This window comes from Tachyglossus aculeatus, chromosome 2, assembly GCF_015852505.1.
Source record: "Tachyglossus aculeatus isolate mTacAcu1 chromosome 2, mTacAcu1.pri, whole genome shotgun sequence".
In the NCBI taxonomy this organism is placed as follows: Eukaryota; Metazoa; Chordata; class Mammalia; order Monotremata; family Tachyglossidae; genus Tachyglossus; species Tachyglossus aculeatus.
Genome location: NC_052067.1, coordinates 155,928,058 through 155,952,416, shown reverse-complemented (window position 1 = coordinate 155,952,416; position 24,359 = coordinate 155,928,058). Strand labels below are relative to the sequence as shown.

Sequence of the window (24,359 nt, the reverse complement as noted above, 5' to 3'; positions counted from 1 at the left end):
CCTGAACCATAAGACAACTGATTATGATGGTGATAGTAACAATAATAATAATAATAATAACAACATTTAATCCTTTATTAAACCCTTACTATGAGGGAATCAATCAGTGGTATTTATTGAGTGCTTACTGAATGCAGAACGCTGTTCTAAGAGCTTGGGAAAATATGATATGTTGTAGTTTATCTTCCCAAGTGCTTAGTAATAATGATAATAATAATAGTAATGATGGTATTTTTTAAACGCTAACTATGTGCCAAGCACTGTTCTAAGCGCTGGGGTAGATACAAGGTAACCAGGTTGTCCCACATGGGGCTCACAGTCTTAATCCCCATTTTACAGATGAAGGAACTGAGGCCCAGAGAAGTTAAGTGACTTGCCCAAAGTCACACAGCTGACAGGTGGCGGAGCTGGGATTAGAACCCATTACCTCTGATTCCCAAGCCCATGCTCTTTACAGTACACTGTACTCTAGTACAGTGCTCAATAGGCAATAAGCACTCAATAAATACCATTGATTGGTTGACACAGTACAATAGAGTTGATAGACACAATCCCTTCCCACAAGGAGCATAAAGTCTAGAGGGGAAGACAGACTGAAATAAATACAGATAGGGGAGAAGGCATAAGGTATGTGGGTACGTAGATTAGTAAGCGCTCAATAAATACGAGTGATTGATTGATTGATTGACTGAGGCTGGGTCAGTATCAAATACTGAAAGGGTACAGACCATGTGCATAGATGATGCAGAAGGGAGAGGGAGTGGGGGAAAGGAGGGCTTATTCAGGGAAGAACTTTGGGAGGAGTAGTGATATTAGGTTGGCTTTGAAGGTGGGGAAAAGTGATGCTCCGTTTGATATGAAGGGGGATAGAGTTCCAGGTCAGAGGGAGGACCTGAGTAAAGAACTGGTGGCAAGGTAAATGGTATTTTTTAAGCACTTACTATGTGCCAGGCACTGTACTAAGGACAGGGGTGGATACAAGCAAGTTGGGTTAGACCCAGTCCCTGTCCCACGTGGGGCTCCCAGTCTCAGTCCCCATTTTACAGATGAGATAACTGAGGCACAGAGACATGAAGTGGCTTGCCCAAGCAGACATTGGACAGATCTGGGATTAGAACCCAGGTCATCTGCCTCTCAGGCCTGTGCTCTTTCCGCTAGACCACATTGCTTCCCAATCTTGCTCTTCCCTATCTTATCTTGCTCTTCTTCAAGATAAACAATATTACCCTTAAATTCCTCTGAGGTAATCCCAATCTTTCAAATTAACAGTGACTTTTAAGGGTCACTGTGCTAAGTGCTACAGAAGATAGGAGATAATCATACTGTTTATCTTTTGGGTCTCACATGCAGCTCACAGTCGAAGAGGTAGAGAGAGCAGGTATCTTATTTGCCGTTTATAAATGAGGACAGCAAGATTCAGAAAGGTTAAGTGATTTGCCCAAGGTCATTCAGCCAACAGGTGTTTTGCAGAACTGGAATGAGAACCCGGGTCTCCTGACTCTCCTCGGGTTTTCTCCACATGAGGAGAGTCTTATCCTCTCTTATTGCTAATCACTTTTGTTAGCTCTCTGTTCCCCTCACCAACTTTTTCATAGCATTTTCAAGTTCCTGAGACCCAAATTAGACTGTTCCAGCAAGAACCTGAGTAGTGCCTAAGTTGAGAGGGCAAGTTTTTTCATTTTCTTCATGCTCTGTCATACTCTGGCTCACTTTCTAAACACCTTCTCATTTGCACTTTAGGGCCCATTATGATTTTTAGATTTTTTTTCAGAGTACAGTAGAACTTCATTCATTTTGGCACTCTTCTTGCTCCCTCTTTTTACTCTCTCTGCTGTTCATTCATTCAGTCATATTTATTGAGTGCTTACTGTGTGCAAAACACTGTATTAGGCACTTAGGAAAGTCCAATATAACAAAAAACGGACACATTCCGTGTACACAGTGAGCTTTACAGTCCATTGTTGTCCCCCAAAATACTTGTTCAGGGTTAAGATATTTTAGTAATTAATCAATCAATGGTATTTATTAAGCACTTACTGTGTGCAGAGCGCTATACTAAATACTTGGGAGAGTAATAATGATGATGTTGATGATTATAATAATAATATTTGTTAAGTGCTTACTATGTGCCAAGCACTTTACTGAGTGGTGGGTGGATAAAAGATAATTCATTCATTCATTTAATCGTATTTATTGAGAACTTACTATGTGCTGAGCACTGTACTAAGCACTTGGGAAGTACAGTCAGCAACATATAGAGACAGTCCCTACCCAACAATGGGCTCACAGTCTAGAAGGGATTCTTTTTTGGCTCCACCCTTCCTTATAATCAGGTCCCACAAGGTGCTTACAGTCTAAGAAGGAGAACAGGTTTGGATCCCCACTTTGCAGATGAGGGAACTGAGGCAGAGAGAAGTTAAATGACTTGCCAGGGGTCAAACAGCAGACAAGTTGCAGAGCAGGGATTAAAACCTCTCATTCCCAGGCCTGGACATTGCAAGAGTTGGTGGACACGTTCCCTGCCCACAACAGGTTTACAGTCTTAGCATACTGAGATTAATAAAGCTCTGGACTAGCAACCGGAAAATATAAGGAACATTAGGGAAATCAGAGAAATAGAGATGCTTAGAGCACTTCCTGTTGACTAAGCTGTGGACAGAGAGTTGTAAAATAATAAAAAAAAGCAATAGAAGCATCAGCCAGATATGAATGAACTCACCACATGCTTAGACACACAGCCCCAAACATATACAGACACACAGAGACACACACACAACTACACCCATAGACATACAGAGAGAATTACACCACAGTTTTGTAAACTACATTTAAAAAATGCATCAGTTTGGATTTATCAGTAATTCAGACTGAATTTCTCCCCTTCACCCTCAGATTGAGTTAGTAGTAGAAGTAGTTTATTTAGTTAATATGGTTTCTGTTAAGTGCTTTTTATGCATCAAACACTGTACTAAGTGTTGAAGTACATTTAAGATAATCAGGTCCCTCAAGGGACTCACAGTCTTAAGTGGGGAAACCAGTATTGAATCCCCATTTTGCAGATGAGGAAACTGAAACACAGAGAAGTTAAGTGACTTGCCCAAGGTCACACAGTAGACAAGTGGAATATCCACAATTAGAACCCAGGTCCTCTGACTTCCCAGGCACTAGGAAGTCAGAGACAGTGCTGCTTCTCAGTGATAGCAGTAGTAGTAATAGTAGTAGTAGTAGTACTTATTAGTAACTTAACTTCTCTGTGCCTCAGTCACCTCATCTGTAAAATGGGGATTAAGACTGTGAGCCCCACGTGGGACAACCTGATCACCTTGTAACCTCCCCAGCACTTAGAACAGTGCTTTGCACAGAGTAGGCGCTTAATAAGTGCCATTATTATTATTAGTAGTAGTAGTGATATCAGTATTAGTAGTATTTATTAAGTATCTCCTGGGTGCAATGCACTGTACTAACCATTTGGGAGCCGTGAAAACTTTCACATAGGAGCCGTTAAATTTGGCAAGAAGGAGGTCATTGGTGACCTTCATTCAATCGTATTTATTGAGCGCATGCTGTTTGCAGAGCACTGTACTAAGTGCTTGGGAGAGTACAATATAACAATAAACATACATTCATTCATTCAGCTGTATTTATTGAGGACTTACTGTGTGCAAAGCACTGTACTAAGTGCTCTCGAGAATACCGTATTACAATAAACAGTCACATTCCTTGCCCACAACGAGCTGTTTATCTTCAGAAGGAAAAGAAAACTGCTCTGAGAGGCAAACGGTTTAATGAAGTTTTTGTCATCACCTTAATGCAGTCATATATTCTCTCTCCAGATGTCTGGGCTTGTGGCTAAAACTCAGTTCCCCCTTTTTCTGGGCCATCAACTGTGTGGCCACCACACAAGGAGTTCATTGTTCTTCCTCCAGCAAAGGGAACTTGAGGAATGTGCTATATCACAGACACATCCCCAAACTATCTCATAGTCCTAATGCTAAAAATAGTAGTCTATGGGTCATCTGCCAATAGAAACATGGCAGAATTGTTTGCAGCAGGAAGTATTACTCTACCTAGTCACAATTACCTGCAAAAAACAATCCTGCTAGGTGAGGTAGAGAATACATTTAAACCAGGTTTGCTTTTTTTTCTTTCTCATTAAATAAATAAATAAATAAATAAATAATGGCATTTATTAAGGGCTTACTATGTGCAAAGCACTGTTCTAAGTGCTGGGGAGGTTACAAGGTGATCATGTTGTCCCAAGGGGCTCACAGTCTTAATCCCCATTTTACAGATGAGGTAACTGAGGCCCAGAGAAGTTAAGTGACTTGCCCAAAGTCACACAGCTGACAAGTGGCGGGGCTGGGATTTGAACCGCTGACCTCCGACTCTGAAGCCCGTGCTCTTTCCATTGAGCCACTACTTACACAACCCACTACTGAGGCAACCCTGGTTGGGGAAACATTATCCGCAGTTCTCCAGGGGTTTTGTTCCAGATGAATGTCACGTAAAGGAAACACACCCTTTAGTATGTAACCTTGATCAGAGCTCCACGCATTGTGGGTACTATTATGGTATTTGTTAAGCGCTTTCTATGTTTCAAACACCAAGTTCCAGGGTAAGCATAAGTTAATCAGGACAGACAAAGTCCCTGCCCCACTTCAGTTTCACAGTCTAATTAGGAGAATGGGTATTGAATCTTCATTTTACAGATGAGGAAACTGAGGCACAGTGAAGTTAAGTGACATACCCGAGGTCACAGAACAGGCAAGTGGAGAGCCATGATTCTCATCTCCTCTCCCACTCCTTTCTGTTTCACCCTGACTTGCTCTCTTAGCTTTTCCCCCTGCCAGCCCCACAGCACACACACACACACACACACACACACACACACACACATATACATACCAATATATGTATATATATTTATATATGTATAAATCACACACATGTATATAAATAAAATTTTATTTATTAAAATTTATTTTGTAATTTTATTTGTAGGCTGTGAGCTCATTGTCAACAGGGATTGGCACTGTATATTGTTGTATTGTACTTTCCCAAGCGCTTAGTACAGTGCTCTGCACACAATAAGCACTTAATAAATACAATTGAATGAATAAATGAATGAGTGAACCCAGGGCCTCTTGGCTCCCAGGCCCTTGCTCTTTCCACTAGGCCACACTATAGATACACTTCTGACGTTGCATAAGGTTCTCGCCAATAAGATGGGAGATATTGGAAGGTTCCCCACATGTGTAGTAAAAACATGTGTTACGGAAGAACTGAGCATGCTTTCAATCATTTGGAACACCTGTGCCATTGCTTTTTGCTTGAGTATTTTTCACCTCTAATGGGTAATACTCAAGCCATGTGATAACTTCCTGTCAAGTGACCAAACAACAGTTTAGTTTCAGGGAAATGCAAATTCAATTCTTAGGCAGTGCTGAGTTCCGGTTAAAAGTATACTTCAGTTATGAGGAATTTTTGTTTGAAAAACAGCAGCATCTAAAAATCAGAAATAAAGTGAAGAGACGGCAGAAAGAAGACTTCAAGGTGAACAAATGAGTGGAAAGCGATCCCTAGTAAAACTTATTCTTTTTAGGCCTGCCTTTAAAAATTTGTTTCATTTTAAGGCATTACGACTGTATTTTTACAAGTCTTTAAATTATGCATGATGTCATTGTCATTCAGATAAAAATCTATTTAAAAGTTGATTACCATGCTTTTTTATAGGAACAGTTTTTTAAATTTCTTACTTAAGTGATATAGATAGTTTTTATGGACTTAATGTTTCCCTAACAAATGCAGTCACAAAATTGTATCCTATTTTGTACTGTCTATTTTGGAAAATGATACATCATTAAATAGTCAAGATTTACAATTCTTATTTTGTCGTTGCCTTACTAAAATGGACCATCTCTCTTTACAGCAAGTTTATTTCAGATCGTGAGAGTAGAAGAAGTCTGACCAACAGTCACTTGGAAAAAAAGAAATGTGATGAATATGTAAGTCCCACTACTTAATTTACAAATATTTCTGTTACAGTGTAGAGGGGAATGTGGTTCTAAATTACTGGAGCCATTGGATATGTAATTGACCTAATACAGTATAAAGCTAACATCAATGTAAGCAGAAGAAAAATGATCACCCAGTTAATTGAACTGAAGTTAATTTAGGCAATCGTAACTAAAAAAACCTATTTTATTTGGCTTTCTGAAACAGAAATGTGTACTGCTTTATTCCTTTATACAAATTTGTTGGGGTTATTTCAAGGAGTCGTAGGCCAGATAATCAGCTTTTTGGGATAACCTAAGTTCATCTGATTGGCTTTATACTGAATACAGTGTCTCCCTGAATATCTTTCCTTCATTGTAGTTATTTTTTATGATGCAATAATTCAATAATTCAGAACACGGTTTATTGTTTCTCTGTGAAAGGTTCCATTGAATTTCACTTTTGGGTTGTTTTCTCTGCAGTAACTCAGGCTTTTATTTGATTTAGGATATGAACTGCTAAAATCAAAGCACTTTCCCTAATAATTTTTCCCTTTGTACAGATTCCAGGAACCACCTCATTAGGGATGTCTGTTTTTAATCTAAGCAATGCTATCATGGGCAGTGGAATTTTAGGACTTGCCTTCGCATTAGCAAACACAGGAATACTGCTCTTTTTGTAAGTACTCTTTTGGTAAGTGCTTAAGCACTGTCTCTTGAAATCACATTTTTAAGACTACTTGCATTTATAGAGTGTTTATAAACCATTGAGAATAGCATTTTTTTTACTAACCTAGGTAAATCACCAGTTCATGGTTTTAAAAGTCACAAACCCCTAAAAATTTAGCAGTCAAAATAGAAATTGCTGAAGAGGTTACACAGACTTAGTCTTACATTTAAGGAGGGTACACTCAATTTGTCTTTAAGTCATATTTTCACTTTACTTTTGGAGAAAATGTTGCTGGGGAATTAGGGAGCGTTCCTCTGGTAGCAGTACATCCTTGTGGACAAAATGCAATGTTGAAAGAAGAGGTTGTGCATATGTATGCACGATGAAGGCATGCGTGGTGCAGTTTGAATGGTCTTTCACACCAGATTCATGAAGACCATAACCCCCCCACATTTTAGGATCCATCAATCAATCAATCAGTGATATTCACTGAGGGCTTACTGTGTGCAGGGCATGATACTAAGCTCTTGGGACAATATGGTTGAGAGATGTGATCCCTGCCCCCAAGGCCTATGCAGTCTCTATGGGGAGTTATTTAAAATCGAGTAGGCTTAGTGGAAATAGTAGAATATAAGAATATTTAACATTTGCAAAAGTGCTGTGGGGCTGGAGTGAATATCAAAGTGCTTTAGGGCTAGATAGCCAGATTCATTCATTCATTCATTCAATCGTATTTATTGAGCACTTACTGTGTGCAGAGCACTGTACTAAGCGCTTGGGAAGTACAAGTTGGCAACATATAGAGACAGTCCCTACCCAACAACGGGCTCACAGTCTAGAAGGGGCAGACAGACAACAAAACAAAACATGTGGACAGGCGTCAAGTCATCAGAATAAATAGAAGTAAAGCTAGATGCATATCATTAACAAAATAAATAGAATAGTAAATATGTACAAGTAAAAGTAATAGAGTAATAAATCCGTACAAGCATATATACAGGTGCTGTGGGGAGCGGAAAGAGGTTCATCGTCAACACAGAGGGGAGGGTTGGATAGAGGAAAAATGAGGCATTAGGGAAGGCCTTTTAGAGAAGCAGCATGGGGGATAGCACATGGGCTTGGAAGTCAGAATGTCATGGGTTCTAATCTTGGCTCTGCCACTTGTCTGCTGTGTGATCTTGGGCAAGTCCCTTCACTTCTCTGACTTGCACTTTCACTTCACTTTACTGCCTCATCTGTAAAATGGGGATTGAGACTCTGAGCCCCACGTGGAACAGGGACTGTGTCCAATCTGATTTGCTTGTATCCACCCCAGCACTTCATACAGTGCCTGGCACATAGTAAGCACGTAACAAATACCATAATTATAATTATGATGATAATTATTATTATTAGAGGAGCTTTGAAGGCAGGGAGAGCGGAGGTCTGTCAGATATGAAGAGGGAGGAAGTTCCAGTCCCCAGGGAGGACGAGGGCAAGAGGTTGGCAACGGGATAGATGAGCTGGGGGTACAGAGAGTAGGTTGGCATTAGAGGAGCCGAGTGTGCTGATTGGGCAGCAGTAGGAGATAAGGAGGTAAAATAAGGTAAGAGGTGCAGTATCTGATTGAGTGCCTAAAACCAGTGGTAAGGAGCATCTATTTGATGCAGAGGTGGTTGAGCCACCATTGGTGGTTCTTGAGGAGTGGGGAGATATGGACTAAACTTTCTTTAGAAAAGTGATCCAGACAGCAGTGTGAAGTATGATGTGGGGAAAGACAGACGGCCATGAAGTCAGTGAGGAGGATCAAGGAGGGATGTGATTAGACCTTGGATTAGCAAGGTAGCAGTTTAGATGGAGAGGGAAGGGTGGATTTTAGTGATGTTTTGAGGCGGAACCGATAGGATTTCATGACAACGAATTTGTGGGTTGTGCGAGAGAAATGAATCAAAGATAATGCCAACTTTACAGGCTTATTTGAAACAGGAAAAGATGGTGTTGTTGTCTGTGGAGAACCGAGTGTATCTAGGCCTTGTTTTGAGATTGCTGTAATATGCTTCATAGTAAGGGCTGAATCTTGTGACTAGAGAAATTTTATATTTGTCCAATTTTCAATCTTTTCCTCCTAACCATTGAAGAATTCAGCATTTGAAAAAGTGAAAGTAAGCATTATGGCAGAACTGAATGTACCTGATTTCTATCCTAGCTTTCTTGATTTCTTTTAGGACTGTGATGTGTAGAATGTTGTTTATTTTCCATATTGTGCAAGTCCTTTATCTGCTGAGTGTGACTGGAATGCTACCTGTTGGCAGTTGCCTTGTTGAGGAAGGTTTGTTCCATTTTCTAACTCAAAAATATCCGATTTTATGCCTGGAGGAAGTAAACTGTGAGATTTTTTTTTTTGCTCTGCTGCTGCCCATTCATACTTTTGTCCCTTTTATAGCAATGGTGGGTGGTTCTTCTTTATCCAGCTTTTCAAAATATTGTTTGCTAGAAGGACATGTGGCCAACCTGTGTTCTTACCAAAGAGGCAGTAGGAGTTGCTAATGGCTAAGGCATCTCTTAGACCTCTCTTAGAAGCCTAGTGGAAAGAGCACACGTTTAGGAGTCAGAGTGAAGTGTAGATTCAAGCGGGGAGAGACAGGAGGATGGGAGATCAGAGAGGAGGCTGATGCAGTAATCCAGTAGGGAAAGGATGAGAGATTGAACCAGCAAGGTAGTGGTATGGATGGAGAGGAAAGGGCAGATCTTGGCGATGTTGTTGAGGTGAGACCGGCAGGTTTTGGTGACGGATTGGATGTGTGGGGTGAACGAGAGAGCAGAGTCGAGGAGAGGAAATAAAATCCCTGATTCGTGCCGTAGAGCCCTTCCCTTCCCGAGCTCGAAAATTTATTCAACTCTTGCTAGGTGACAAGCACTGTGTGAAGCATCGGGTTACAGAAACAATAAATGGTATTTATTGAGCTATTACTGTGGACAGAGCGCTGAACCAAGGACATGAGAGAAGATGGCACAGCAGAATTGGAAGCCAGGTTCCCTGCCCATGAGGAGCTTCCACTTTAGCCAGTCAGTCAATCGTACTTACTGTCCGCTTATTGTGTGCAGGACACTGTACTAAGCAGTTGGGGGAGTATGATGTAACAATAAACAGATGCGTTCCCTGCCCACAACGACCTTACTGTCTAGAAGGGGTGACCGCCATTAACAGAAATTAATGAATTATGGAGTGGACAAACATTCAAATCAATCATCATTGATTTGCTTAAAGGGTGCTTAAAGGGTCCAGAGCCACGTGCAGTTTCCAGACTGTGAGCTCGCTGTTGGGTAGGGACCGGCTCTATGGGTTGCCAACTTGTGCTTCCCAACCGCTTAGTACAGTGCTCTGCACACAGTAAGCGCTCAATAAATACGATTGAATGAGTGAATGAATGTAATAATAATTATGGCATTTGTTAAACGCTTACTATGCGCTCTGCATATATGTGCAGAGCACTGTTCTAAGCGCTGGGGTAGATACAAGGTAATTAGATTGTCCCACGCGGGGCTTAGAGTCTTAATCTCCATTAGACAGATGGGTTAACTGAGGCATAGAGTAGTTGAGTGGCTTGTTTTCTAATCAGAGCCCGTTCCTGTCCCACTCATGGAGAGAAAATCACTGTCAGAATTGTCCTGCCTACTTATACTCACCCTCTTCTCCTCATAATTCATGTCCACATTTGGAACGCGTTCTCCCAAGGGTTTAGTTCAGTGCTCTGCTCACGGTAAACGCTCAATAAATACTAATGAATGAATGATGATTGTTTTGAATGATTGTCTTCCATATCATCCACGTCTTCCTCAAAAATCTCCAGTGGCTACCAATCAACCTACGCATCAGGCAGAAACTCCTCACCCTCGGCTTCAAGGCTCTCCATCACCTCGCCCCCTCCTACCTCACCTCCCTTCTCTCCTTCTACAGCCCAGCCCGCACCCTCTGCTCCTCTGCCGCTAATCTCCTCACCGTGCCTCGTTCTCGCCTGTCCCGCCGTCGGCCCCCGGCCCACATCATCCCCCTTGCCTCGAATGCCCTCCCTCCCCACATCCTCCAGGCTAGCTCTCTTCCTCCATTCAAGGCCCTACTGTGAGCTCACCCCCACCAGGAGGCCATCCCAGACTGAGCCCCCTCCTTCCTCTCCCCCTCCTCCCCCTCTCCATCTCCCACCCCCCGCCTTACCTCCTTCCCTTCCCCACAGCACCTGTATATATGTATATATGTTGGTACATATTTATTACTCTATTTATTTATTTATTTATTTTACTTGTACATATCTATTCTATTTATTTTATTTTGTTAATATGTTTGGTTTTGTTCTCTGTCTCCCCCTTCTAGACTGTGAGCCCACTGTTGGGTAGGGACCGTCTCTATATGTTGCCAACTTGTACTTCCCAAGCGCTTAGTACAGTGCTCTGCACACAGTAAGCGCTCAATAAATGCGATTGATTGATTGATTGATTGAGGATGACACCAAGGTTGAGGGCTTGTGAGACAGGTAGGATGATAGTACCATCTACAGTGACGGGAAACGCAGGGAGAGGACAAGGTTTGGGAGGGAAGATAAGGAGCTCAGTCTTGGCCATATTGAGTTTTAGATGGCGGGCAGACATCCAGATGGAGATGTCCTGAAGGCAGGAGGAGATGCGAGCCTGGAGGGAGGGAGGGAGAGTGAGCAGGGGCAGAGATGTAGATTTGGGTGTCATCAGCATAGAGATGATAGTTGAAGCTGTGGGAACGAATGAGTTCACCAGGGGAGTGAGTGTAGATAGAGAACAGAAGGGGACCAAGAACTGACCCTTGAGGAATCCCTACAATAAGGGGATGGAAGGGGGAGGAGGAGCCTGCAAAGGAGACTGAGAATGAACGGCTGGAGATATAAGAGCAGAACCAGGAGAGGACGGAGTCTGTGAAGCCAAGGTTGGATAGCGTGTTGAGGAGAAGGGGGTGGTCCACAGTGTCAAAGGCAGCTGAAAGGTCGAGGAGGTTTAGGATAGATTGGAAAAATATGCATACGTGCTATGGGGGAAATGAATACCCCATATTCTTAGATGACATGGAAGTGCTGAAGTGGTAAGTGAAGGAGATTAACAACTAATCGGGGAAGGCCTCCTGGAGAAGATGTGATTTCAGAAGGATTTTGAAGGTGGGAAGAGCTGGGGTCTGTCATCGATGACCTTGTAGAGAACGGTCCTAGTGGATGGAGGGAAGGGAGCATAAACAAGGCAGTAGTGGTTCAAAGACAGATGTTTGAGAGGAACTGGGGGTTCTGAACATATTCTGCCTGTTGGAAGAATTTAGACAGACATGGGAGGAAGAAGATGGGGTGATCTCCCGTTGGGACAGTGCATTCCAGAGGTGGCCTTCTTAGGATGGGGGAGATGATGGCAGCAAGAAAGAAGTATTCAGAGAGAGCAGTTGAGGATTCAGAGAAGAAGCCTTAACAGGTAGGGCTCCATGCTGTGGACATCGGCTAAACTTTACATATGTAGTAACAGGGAAACAAAACTGATATACAAATTCAGACTTCTCCCTCTTAATGTAAATGGCTTTGGATTTGTGGTCACTAGAAGGCCAACTGTTTATGCCACTGCTGAAAGCCAAGATGTAACTGGCAGGTTTCAACAGGTCGAAGGCACTTTTCCAGAATCATTTTCCAGCCCTGGAGGTAGCAAACTGGGCCAAATTCCTTTTGAATGGCAACAGTAGAAAATCCCAATTGACTCTTGGAGGGCCCACTGGTGATCTATTCACTGCGAACATTTGGAAACTTTCTTGGACCTTATTGAAGACGCCACTTGTTTTTTTCAGCTGAGGGTGGGACTTGTTTTTTTGGACTTGATTGGAATGCTTAAGGGCATCGCTATATCAGTTGGCCACAGGTCACCTTTCAATTTGGTTCAGTGCTCCTTATCCAGCTTTGCCCATTAACAAAAGTATTTATGTTTTGAATTTGAATAAAATAGGCACTGGCCCTGATATATGGGAAGTCAGTGGAGTGTAAGTGCTTAGTACAGTGTTCTGCACACCATAAGCACTCAATAAATACCATTGTTGATGATGGTTGATGATAATGATGATAATGAAGAGGGGTTTAGATCCAGATAAATGAGATAACACATGTATTGGGGAAGAGGCATGGAGTACTAGGGTGTCAGGTGGATCCTGTGTTCAGTCAATCAGTGGTATTTTTTATGGTATTTGTTAAGCGCTTATTATGTTCCAGACCCTTTACTAAGTGCTGGGGTAGATACAAGTTAATCAGGTGGATACTGCCCTTGTGCCACATGGGGCTCTCATTCTTAATCCCCATTTCACAGATGAGGAAACTCAAGCACAGACAAGTTAAGTGATTTGCCCAAGGTCACACAGCGGAACATGTACTGTGTGTAGCACACTGTACTAAATGCTTGGAAGAGGACAGTAAAATAAAGTTGGTAGACATGTTCCTTGCCATGAAGGAGCTTACAGTGTAGAGGGGAAGTCAGACATTAAAATAAATTATGGGTATATACATAAGTGAAGCAGCATTGCCTAGTGGAAAGAACGTGGGTTTGGGAGCCAGAAGGCCTGGATTCAAATTCCAGCTCCACCACTTGCCTGCTGTGTGTCCTTGGGGAAATCATGTAACTTCTCTGTGCCTCAGTTATCTCATCTGTAAAATGGGGATTAAATCCTACTTAGACTGTGAGCCCCCTGTGGGACAGGGACTGTGTCCAACCTGATTACCTTGTAACTACCTCGGCATTTAGTTCAGTGCCTGGCACGTAGTTAGCACTTAAAGTAAAAAATAGCACTTACATTAAAAAATGTTCTATGGGGCTGAGGGTGGATTGAATATCAAGTACTTAAAGGGTACAGATGCAAGTGCATAGGTGACACAAAAGGAAGAGGGAGTAGGGGAAATGAGAGATTAGTCTGGGGAAGAGTTGTTGTGGGATACAGGTGGATATCTTGGAAGAAACAGTGACTTAGATGAGATGTCTTTGTGATGACCCTCTCTCCTCCACCTCATCCCCCCTGCTCTACCTCCTTCCCCTCCCCACTGCACCTGTATATATGTTTGTACAGATTTATTACTCTATTTATTTTACTTGTACATATTTACTATTCTATTCTGTTAAGGATGTGCATCTAGCTTTACTTCTGTTTATTCTGATGACTTGACACCTGTCTACTTGTTTTGTTTTGTTGCCTGTCTCCCCCTTCTAGACTGTGAGCCTGTTGTTGGGCAGGGACCGTCTCTATATGTTGCCAACTTGTACTTCCCAAGCGCTTAGTCCAGTGCTCTGCACACAGTAAGCGCTCAATAAAAATGATTGAATGAATGGATGAATGACCCTGTATTCCCTGTGGGCTATTAGGTATGACTTCCCACTCCCCAAAAACCTCTAGTGGTTGTCAGACCCTCTCCGCCTCAAGAAGAAACTCTTCACCTTTGACTTTGAAGCACTCAATCGGCTCTCTTATTCCTAATTATGGTCACCTCTCCCCCACTCTATCCCAGCCTGCATGCTTTGCTCCTTTAATACCAGCGTGCTCACTGTGCCTCTGGCTCTCGTCCCCCTCGTTGCCGACCTCTTAGGCACACCCTCCCTTTTTCCTAGAAATCCTTTCCCCTTCACATCCAGCAGACAACTGCACTTCCCACCTTCAGTCCCCTTCTGAAATGATGATGATGATGATGGTATTTGTTAAGTACTTACTATGTGCCAAGCACTGTTCAAAGCACTGGGGTAAATACAAGGTAATCAGGTTGTCCCACATGGGGCTTACAGTCTTAATCCCCATTTTACAGATGAGGTAACTGAGGCACAGAGAAGTTAAGTGACTTGCCCAAAGTCACATAGCTGTTAAGTGGCAGAGCCGGGATTAGAACCCATGACTTCTGACTCCCAAGCCCAAGTTCTTTCCACTAAGCCACGCTACTTCTGAAATCGCATCTCCCTTAGTCCGCCTTCCCTGATTGATCTCTTATCTTCCCATCCTATTTCCCTGCCTGCCAAGAATGAAATTTCTTACACGTGTGGTCCTGTGGATAGAGTACAGGCCTGGAAGCCAGAAAGATATGGGTTCTAATCCCAGCTCTGCCACATGTCTGCTGTGTGACTCTGGACAAGTCACTTAACTTCTCTGTACCCCTCTTCTGTAAAATGGGGATTAAGACTGTGAGCCCCATGTGGGACATGGACTGTGACCACCTTGATTAGCTTGTATCTACCCCAGCGCTTAGTACAGTGTCTGATATATAGTAAGCACTTAACAAATCCCATTTAAAAAAATACCACGTAGTTGTCTTGAGTATTCAAAAAAGACACCACTAATGGTGAAGTTCACTATGTGTGGGTGAAAAGCCAGGACAAGAGTCCTGGTCACACTGGGCACAATCAATCAATCGATTAATGGTATTTATTGAACGCTTACTATATGCAGAGCACTGAACCAAGTGCTTGGGAGAGTATAATACAGCAGAATTAGTAGACAGGTTCCCTGCCGATAACAAGCTAGTTTATCCCTTGTGTTGTTTTGCACAGTGATTGGAGCACCTGGTGCTGTTTTCTCTTTTGCCTCCTACTCTCTTTCTGTGTGAAAGTTTTTTGATCAAAGAGAGTCAGTCCTTGCTTGATTGCAGTATGCCTTGCAGGTCGGTACTCAGCAGTTACCTTCCAGTTTTCAGCTGGAATGTACTATTCATTTATTCTATCGTATTTATTCAATCAATCAATCAATCAATCATATTTATTGAGCACTTACTGTGTGCAGAGCACTATACTAAGCGCTTGGGAAGTACAAGTTGGCAACATGTAGAGATGGTCCCTACCCAACAGTGGGCTTACGGTCTAAAAGGGGGAGACAGAGAACAAAACCAAACATATTAACAAAATAAAATAGAATAGATATGTACAAGTAAAATAAATAGAGTAATATAAATATGTACAAACATATATACATATATTTATTGAACACTTACTGTGTGCAGAGCGCTATATTAAGCACTTGGGAGAGTATAGTATAATAATAAACAGATGCATTCCCTGCTCACAACAAGCTTCCCTTCTAGAGGCTTCAGTATTGTCTGAGGCTTCGTTTTATCGGGTCCATAAAATGCTTCCTCTGCTCTCCTTGCTTTCAGTGTCCCAGTTTCAAGTCTTGAAACAGCAGCTGTTGGTGCATCCTGCTGTCGCTCATTCTCCTCTCAGGTCCCTCCCATTATAGAAGCAGCGTGGCTCAGTGGAAAGAGCCCGGGCTTTGGAGTCAGAGGTCATGAGTTCAAATCCCGGCTCCGCCAACTGTCCGCTGTGTGACTCTGGGCAAATCACTTAACTTCTCTGTGCCTCAGTTCCCTCATCTGTAAAATGGGGATTAAAACTGTGAGCCCCCGTTGGGACAACCGGATCATCATCATCATCATCATCAATCGTATTTATTGAGCGCTTACTGTGTGCAGAGCACTGTACTAAGTGCTTGGGAAGTACAAATTGGCAACATATACGGTCCCTACCCAACAGTGGGCTCACAGTCTAAGAGGGGGAGACAGAGAACAAAACAGAACAGAACCTGATCACCTTGTAACCTCCCCAGCGCTTAGAACAGTGCTTTGCACATAGTAAGTGCTTAACAAATACCATTATTATTATTATTATTATTATTATAGCTGTTTTAAGGCGAGCATAGCCTCAATGCTTGGAGAATGTAGTGAGTTCCAGAACTTCATTGTTCATGGTCTTGTCCTGCCACTTGATAATGAGTCCGGCCCGTAGGTGACACTGGGGGGAAATGCTCAAGGAGCCAGGTGTGGCACCTGTGTGAGCGTCAGGACTCACACTTGGAGAGGAGAGTGGATGACACTACAGTTCCGCAGACTTTTAGTTTAGTCTGGAGTCCGATTCCACTCCTACCCCCAAACTCTGTTAGTCTCCCAAAGCATGTGCTGGCATCTTTGGTTGTGTTTTCTATTTCCTTTATTGATCAATGTGCTGCGTAGTAGGTAGCAGCATTTTCTTGGTTTTGGTTAACTTAGTAGTTTAGGAAGAGTATTTATCAATACTATTCGAATACTAGAGAAGCAGCGTGGCTCAGTGGAAAGAGTCAGAGGTCATGGCTTTGGAGTCAGAGGTCATGGGTTCAAATCCCGGCTCTGCCAATTGTCAGCTGTGTGACTTTGGGCAAGTCACTTAACTTCTCTATGCCTCAGTTCCGTCATTGTAAAATGGGGATTAAGACTGTGAGCCCCCCCATGGGACAACCTGATCACCTTGTAACCTCCCCAGCGCTTAGAACAGTGCTTTGCACATAGTAAGTGCTTAATAAATGCCATTATTATTATTATTATCAAGTGCTTAGTACAGTGCTCTGCACACAGTAAGCGCTCAATAGATTGAATGAATATTTACTAAGCACTCACTACGTTATACTAGGAAGAGAAAACATAGGTGGGAATTAGATACAGTCCTTGTCCCAGGGGGACAGCTTTGACTACCAGCGTGGCTCAGTGGAAAGAGCATGGGCTTTGGAGTCAGAGATCATAGGTTCGAATCCCGGCTCCTCCACATGTCTGCTGTGTGACCTTGGGTAAGTCACTTAACTTCTCTGAGCCTCAGTTACCTCATCTGTAAAATGGGGATTAAAACTGTGAGCCCCACATGGGACAACCTCATTACCTTGTTTCCCCTCCCCAGCGTTTAGAACAGTGCTTTGCACATAGTAAGCACTTAACAAATGCCATCATTATTATTACCACTTAAACATATGCATACTCACACCAGCCTCTCCCCACCCAAGCTCTGATGTACATATGTATTGCTTTGCCCTACCTGTAATTTATTTTAGTGCCTGTCTACTCCAGTGTCTATTTACTCGACCACTTAGTTCAGTCCTTGGCACATAGTAAGTGCTTAACAAATACCATTATTATCATTATTATTAGCATTATTTTTACGCAGCTAGGTTTTAGGATCCTTGAGGGCAAGGATCATGCCTACCCACTTTATTGTATTCTCCCAAGGCCCTAGTACAGTGCTCTGCCCAGAATAAGAAAGGGTTCAATAAATGCTACAGATTTTAAATTTTTTGTGGTATTTGTTAAGCATTTATTGTGTGTCAGGCACTGAAGTGCTGAAGTAGATGTAGGATAATCCGGTTGGACACAGTCCCTGTACCACATAGGGCTTACAGCCTTAATCCTCATTTTCCAGATAACTGAGCCACAGAGAAATGAAGTGACTTGCCCAAGGTCACACAGCTGACATGCGGTGGAACCGGGATTCGAACCCAGATCCTTCTGACTCACAGGCCCGTGCTCTATCAGCTAGGCCACCATACCTCTCATTGATTGATGTCTTGGATCCCACTGTTGAGTTAAAAAATGGACCCTGAAAGTCTCATGTGGAATTATGTCTTGACCTGCTGCTAGTTTGTCCATTGGGCCTTTTAGACTGTGAACCCACTGTTGGGTAGGGACTGTCTCTATATGTTGCCAATTTGTACTTCCCAAGCGCTTAGTACAGTGCTCTGCACATAGTAAGCGCTCAATAAATACGATTGATTTTGAAATACTGACCACTTCAGTTTTTCCAAGTCAAGGTCTTTGGTGTTTCTCACAGCTTTATGGAATATTTCCAACTGTAATGTCTTGATGTAGCAAACTCCTTCGGCCAGGGACCCACAGGATTCTCTAAATCAGTGATGGGAACCCTTTGAGTTCCGTTTTTGTGGGGGGTTTTAATGGTATTTGTTAAGCATTTACTATTCGTTAAGCACTGTTCTAAGCACTGGGTAGATACCAGACAATCAGTTTGAACACAGCCTCTGTCCCAAGTAGGACTCACAGTCTGTCGGAGAGAGAATAGGTATTGTATCCATATTTTACAAGGGAGGTAACTGAGGCACAGAGAAGCTTTGACTTGCCCAAGGTCACACAGCAGAGAAGTGGTTGAGCCAGGATTAGAACTCAGAACTTCTGACTCCCAGGCCAGTTCTCTTTCCACTAGGCCATACCACTTCCCAGTTGGGCTTTGACCATTATTTTCTCTATCATCTTTACTCTCCTAAATTCCAGTAAAAATAATAATAATAATAATAGCATTTATTAAGCGCTTACTATGTGCAAAGCACTATTCTAAGTGCTGGGGAGGTTACAAGGAGATCAGGTTGTCCCACTGGGGGCTCACAGTCTTTATCCCCATTTTACAGATGAGGGAACCGAGGCACAGAGAAGTTAAGTGACTTGCCCAAAGTCACACAGCTGACAATTGCAGAGCTGGCATTCAAACCCATGACCCCTGACTCATAGTACAAAATAGCAGCCTAGATATCCTAGAAAAACAGCATGCTCACAGGGTTTGGGTTTTTTTAAGTGTCATATGAAAGCACTTCATCAAGGGCAAAAATGTGGATTAGGGAATTAGTTTCAGAACAAACAAGTAATTATCGTTTAACATTCATTCAGTCGCATTTATTGAGCGCTTACTGTGTTCCGAGCAGTGTACTAAGTGCTTGTTTAACATTTATTCAATCGTATTTACTGAGTGCTTACTGTGTGCCGAGCACTGTACTAAGCGCTTGGAAAGCACAGTTCAGAAATAGAGACAATCCCTGCCCACAACACATCATTAGTTAAGAGCATATCATGCTCTTAACTAATAAAATCAAGGAACAAAATATTTGCTTTGTCTAGACTTATTCCTATTCTAGAGTTTAAACAAACTTTGGCTCATTAGAAAAGGGAATTCTTCCAACTTAGCGTCATCAGCACCCTTCTTTGTGTGGGCAAAGCTAGATGGTATGTCTGAAGCATCTCCACATACGGTCTCTGCTCCCTGTTTCACATGGCATAAATGATCTCACTACCCGTCTGCCTTCTAGCTAACCCTTTTTCCCAGTTCTGGAAAATACAGTTCTGAATTAGTTCAGTCTCCTGCTGTGTTCACTTACTCCACCCTTAGTACTTAGCCTCACATCCATCTTTCTGTCGTCTTCTTCCACCTATCTACAATTAAATTTATTGCTGCCTTCTCCCACCTACCACTAGATTGTTAACTCCTACAGGGCAATGATCCTAACTGTGTTTTACAATCCCAAGTGCTTAGTACACTGCCCTGCTCACCCTGCTCCGTGGTGTGTTTGGAGACACTTCCTTTAGGATCTGCACTTAAACTTCAATATTAGCTTCAGCCCAGGTAAATCTGTTCCCCAAATGATGCAAAGTTTGATGGGAAAGAGTAGAAAGGGTATGGGCCCCATAAGAAACGTATGGCTTCTTATCCCAGTTCTATCACTTGTCTGCTTGTGTGGCCTTGGACAAGTCACTTCGCTTCTCTGTGCCTAATTTACCTCATCTGTAAAATGAGGATTAAACCCTACTCCCTCTTACTTAGATTGTGAGCCCATTGTCCAACCTGATTGTCTTGTGTCTACCCCAATGCTCAGTACAGTGCCTGGTTAGTAGTAAGGTCTGAACAAGTACCATTAAAAAAAGTCTCCCTGTAACTTACAAACCCTGAAACAAACGTGTACAGAACTGAAGTTCAAGAAGCTTGTTTGCTTGTCCATCTCAATGCACCAAGGTGAGGTGTATCAGCAGAGGTGTTCCAGGCTGGGAAAATTCCTGAAAGCATGTCTCGGTCTAGGTGGTTTGTGCTGAAGTTCAGGATCGAGGTGTTAGGTGCCTAAAAGGTTACTCTAGGGTAGGGAAAAGGTTTCCCTAAGGATGAGAAAGGGAAGTGTCTGGTCAGAGCAGATAGAACCGAGTAGAGTGTCCCAGGAAACTGCCTTACACTGGCAGGAATTTTGCAGTTCAGTGGATTTGCTAAGTGCTTACAAGGTGCCAGGAACTGGGGTAAATACAAACTAATCAGGTTGAGCACAGTCCATATCCCATCTGGGGCTCACAGTCTGAATCCTCATTTTGCAGAAGAGATAACTGAAGCTCAGAGAAGACCCTGGATCTCCCTTCCATTTGGAACTTCTGCCCAGGAATGATGTTTTGGCATGTAGTTCTGTCATATAGACTAGTGGGGTTTCAACACTCAGCTTTCAATCAATCATTAGTATTCATTGAGCACCTACTCTGTGCATTGGTTTGGAAGAGTGTGATAACAGGTTGGCATTAGAGTAGCGAAGTATGCAGGGTGGGTTGTAGTAAGAAATCAGGGAGGTAAGGTAGGAGGGGCCAAGATGATTGAGTGCTTTGAAGCCGGTGGTAAGGAGTTTCCGTTAGATGCAGAGGTGGATGAGCAACCAATGGAAGGTCTTGAGGGGTGGGGAAATATAGGCTGAATATTTCTGTAGAAAAATGACCAGGCAGCAAGTATGGATTGGAGTGGGCAGAGACAGGAGGCAGGGAAATCAGCAAGGAGGCTGGCTGGCAGGGTAGGGTAAGTGCTTGGATTAACGTGGTAGCAGTTTGGGTGGTCCTGGTGTCAGACTGTAAGCTCATTGTGGGCAGGGAATGTGTCAGTAAGATTGTTCCATTGTACTCTCCCAATAATAATAATAATAATAATAATGGTATTTGTTAAGTGCTTACTATGTGCAAAGCACTGTTCTAAGCGCTGGGGGGGATACAAGGTGATCAGGTTGTCCCATGTGTCCCATATGTTTCCAACTTGTACTTCCCAAGCGTTTAGTACAGTGTTCTGCACACAGTAAGCACTCAGTAAATACAGTTGAATGAATGAATGAATGGGGCTCACAGTCTTTATCCGCATTTTACAGATGAGGGAACTGAGGCCCAGAGAAGTTAAGTGGCTTGCCCAAAGTCACACAGCTGACAGTTGGCGGAGCCGGGATTTGAACCCATGACCTCTAACTCCAAATCCCGTGCTCTTTCCATTGAGCCACGCTGCTCCCAAGCTCTTAGTACACTGCTCTGCACACTGTAAGTGCTCAATAAATAATAATGATGGTATTAAGCGCTTACTATGTGCCAGGCACTGTACTAAGCACTGGTGTGGATAAAAACAAATCGAGTTGGATGCAGTCCCTGTCCCATGTGGGGCTCACAGTCTCAATCCCCATTTTGCAGATGAGGTAACTGAAGTGCAGAGAAGTAAAGTGACTTGCCTAAGGTCACACGGTAGACAAGTGGCAGAGCTGGGATTAGAACCCATGACCTTCTAACTCACAGGGCCATGCTGTATCCACTACACCTTTACCACTGATTGGCTGAAATTCATATGGTTAATTGAAATTTCAAGTGAATTCTTTCTGGAGCTAAAAAAAATGTTTTTCCATATTTTTAAATCAGTATTATTTAATTACCTTATTATTATTTCAATAAAAACATGCCCTAATTCCTTAAAAACACAACTAAGATGGTCATAATACTTCTGTGCTTTGGATATGGTCAGGAAAAGTAGGGCTTCTGATTAAAATTTACCGAAGTGCTTCATTGTTTTAAGTGTCTGTATTTTCCACACACACAATATGAGAGTGCCCTCTTTGAAACTCTTGAAGTTCTGTTTTTTCAAGGGATTGATTGAAATATTATGACTTCACTACCAGAGTAATCAGACCCGTCAGCCGTGCCTGAACAAAAATTGAAGACCGGAAACATTTTTAGGCTGAGAATTTGTGAGAACTGTAACAGTGGGGAGTTATCAGGTCAGCTATCATTCATATGGTGAAGGCTTTAAAATACCCAGACTTGTGGAAGATAAAACCATCAGCTCATTTTTGGTTGGAGCTCTTCAACTTTACCATGGTCAAAGGGATGATACAGAGATTAGCCCGCTCTTAGATTTCAGTCCAATCGAGGTCACTTCCATGTGATTAACTGGATGCAGTGGGTTACGTTCAGAGTTTCAGAGCATCAGACTTTTCTTACAGTTCTAATGTTTTTGGAAAGCAAGTGTAACAAAGCAGCATGGTTTAGGGGATAGAGCACGGCCCTGGGGGTTAGAAGGACCTGGGTTCTAATCCCGATTCTGCCACATGTCTGCTGAGTGATCTCAAGTCACGTCACTCGAGTTACCTCATCTGTAAAATGGGGATTAGGAGTGTGAACCCAATGTGGGAAAGGGACTGTGTCCAACCTGATTAACTTGTATCTACCCCACCGCTTAGAAGAGTGCTTGGCACATAGTAAGCACTTAACAAGTACCACAGTTATTAACCCATCCACTCTAGATTTGCTTCTGATTTTCCAAATCCAAAACCACTAAATGTAAGAATGTTGTTTTAAAGCAGGGATGCCTGACCTGAATTATTTCCGTGACATTATACCCATTTAAAATGTTTATCACAGTGTTTCCAAAAATAAAACCAAAGTATTGGACCAGTTAAAGTTCCCTCTGGACTGTTTCCAGGCCAGGGGTGTGCGAGGTTGGGAGGGCGGGAGGGAATTGGCAACCCTCCCCTTGGCTCTTCAGAGAAGGGGCTTTGGGGGGAGAGGGGGTCCCTTACTCTCAGACCCCTGATGTGTGGAGAAGGGACCATAGAGGCTTTTTTCCCTTCCCTCTGATGAAGTTCCAGGCCTCTGGTGGGCTGGGGGAGAGGAAGGGTCAATCAATCAATCAATCAATCAATCAATCATATTTATTGAGCGCTTACTGTGTGCAGAGCACTGTACAAAGCGCATGGGAAGTACAAGTTGGCAACATATAGAGACAGTCCCTACCCAGCAGTGGGCTCACAGTCTAGAAGGGGCAGACAGAGAACAAAACAAAACATATTAACAAAATAAAATAAGTAGAATAGAATAGATAGGTACAGTGACCTCCTTCCCCCCTTCCCCACCCTTCCCCACCTGCCTCTCCGGCTCGGTCCATAATTTAACCATAATTTCTACCTGTGAGGCTGTCACACTGTGGGCCTTCCCATGCATGGTCCATTCATTATTAATTAAGAATTTGTAAATAATTGGGGAGTTATTTACAGACAAGCAGAGAACAAATAGAGAGCAAATTAGAAAAGCAGGTGGACCCAGTGACAAGAATCCAGGACTGGGAGTCAGAGACCAGAGTTTTAATTCCAGCTCTGCCATGTGCCTGCTGTGTGACTTTGGACAAGTGATTTAATTTTTCAGTGCCTCAGTTTCCTCATCTGTAAAATGGCGATTATCTGTTCTCTAGCTCCCTTAAATTGAGAGCCCACGTGGTGCAGGGACTGTCTCTAATCTGATTATATTTTATCTAACCCAGTGCTCGGCACATAGTAGATGCTTAACAAATACCGTAGTGATTATTATTATTATCATCAGTAATAATAATGTCATCATACTGTCATTGATTATAAAACCATGTTAAATCATGAATTTACAAAGCAAAGCTTGTCTCCTTCCTTTCAGCAACAGAAGTGATAGTGAAGAGAGATTAAAATAATTCTGTGTTGACACATCTTCCTTTATTACTCTTCATTCAATGCCCCTTTTAATACTAGGCTTGACTTACTATTTCTTCCATCACCCATTTTTCTTTTTTAAAGGGAAGCATCTTCTTGTGTTTGCAGCTCACCACTCTAGTGATAAATCACTTCTGAACCAAACCAGAAATCCCACCCCCATCATTTACTTTGTTGCAATGTTCTCATACAGCTTGTAGGGCATAAATCACTTTTGGGAAAATTATGTGCTGGGGCCTTGCATTACTGTTTATTAAAGTATTTGTTCATTATTATATTTTCTTGGAAAGTGAGCCACACCCTATTCCCACCCCAAATGTGCTGCTCTAAGCTGGAGGATAATAAT

General features: G+C 42.6%; 1 protein-coding gene across 3 annotated transcripts in view; it reads left to right on the top strand.

The window, feature by feature from the left end:
• SLC38A1 (solute carrier family 38 member 1) overlaps positions 1-24,359 on the top strand; it is an 88,959-nt gene that overhangs the window by 28,768 nt on the left and 35,832 nt on the right. For all 3 annotated transcript variants that reach the window (XM_038740854.1, XM_038740853.1, XM_038740852.1), the window contains 2 exons: positions 5,930-6,005; positions 6,557-6,672. In XM_038740854.1, coding sequence (XP_038596782.1) covers positions 5,930-6,005; positions 6,557-6,672 — 192 coding nt within the window. The remainder of the gene's footprint in view (positions 1-5,929; positions 6,006-6,556; positions 6,673-24,359) is intronic.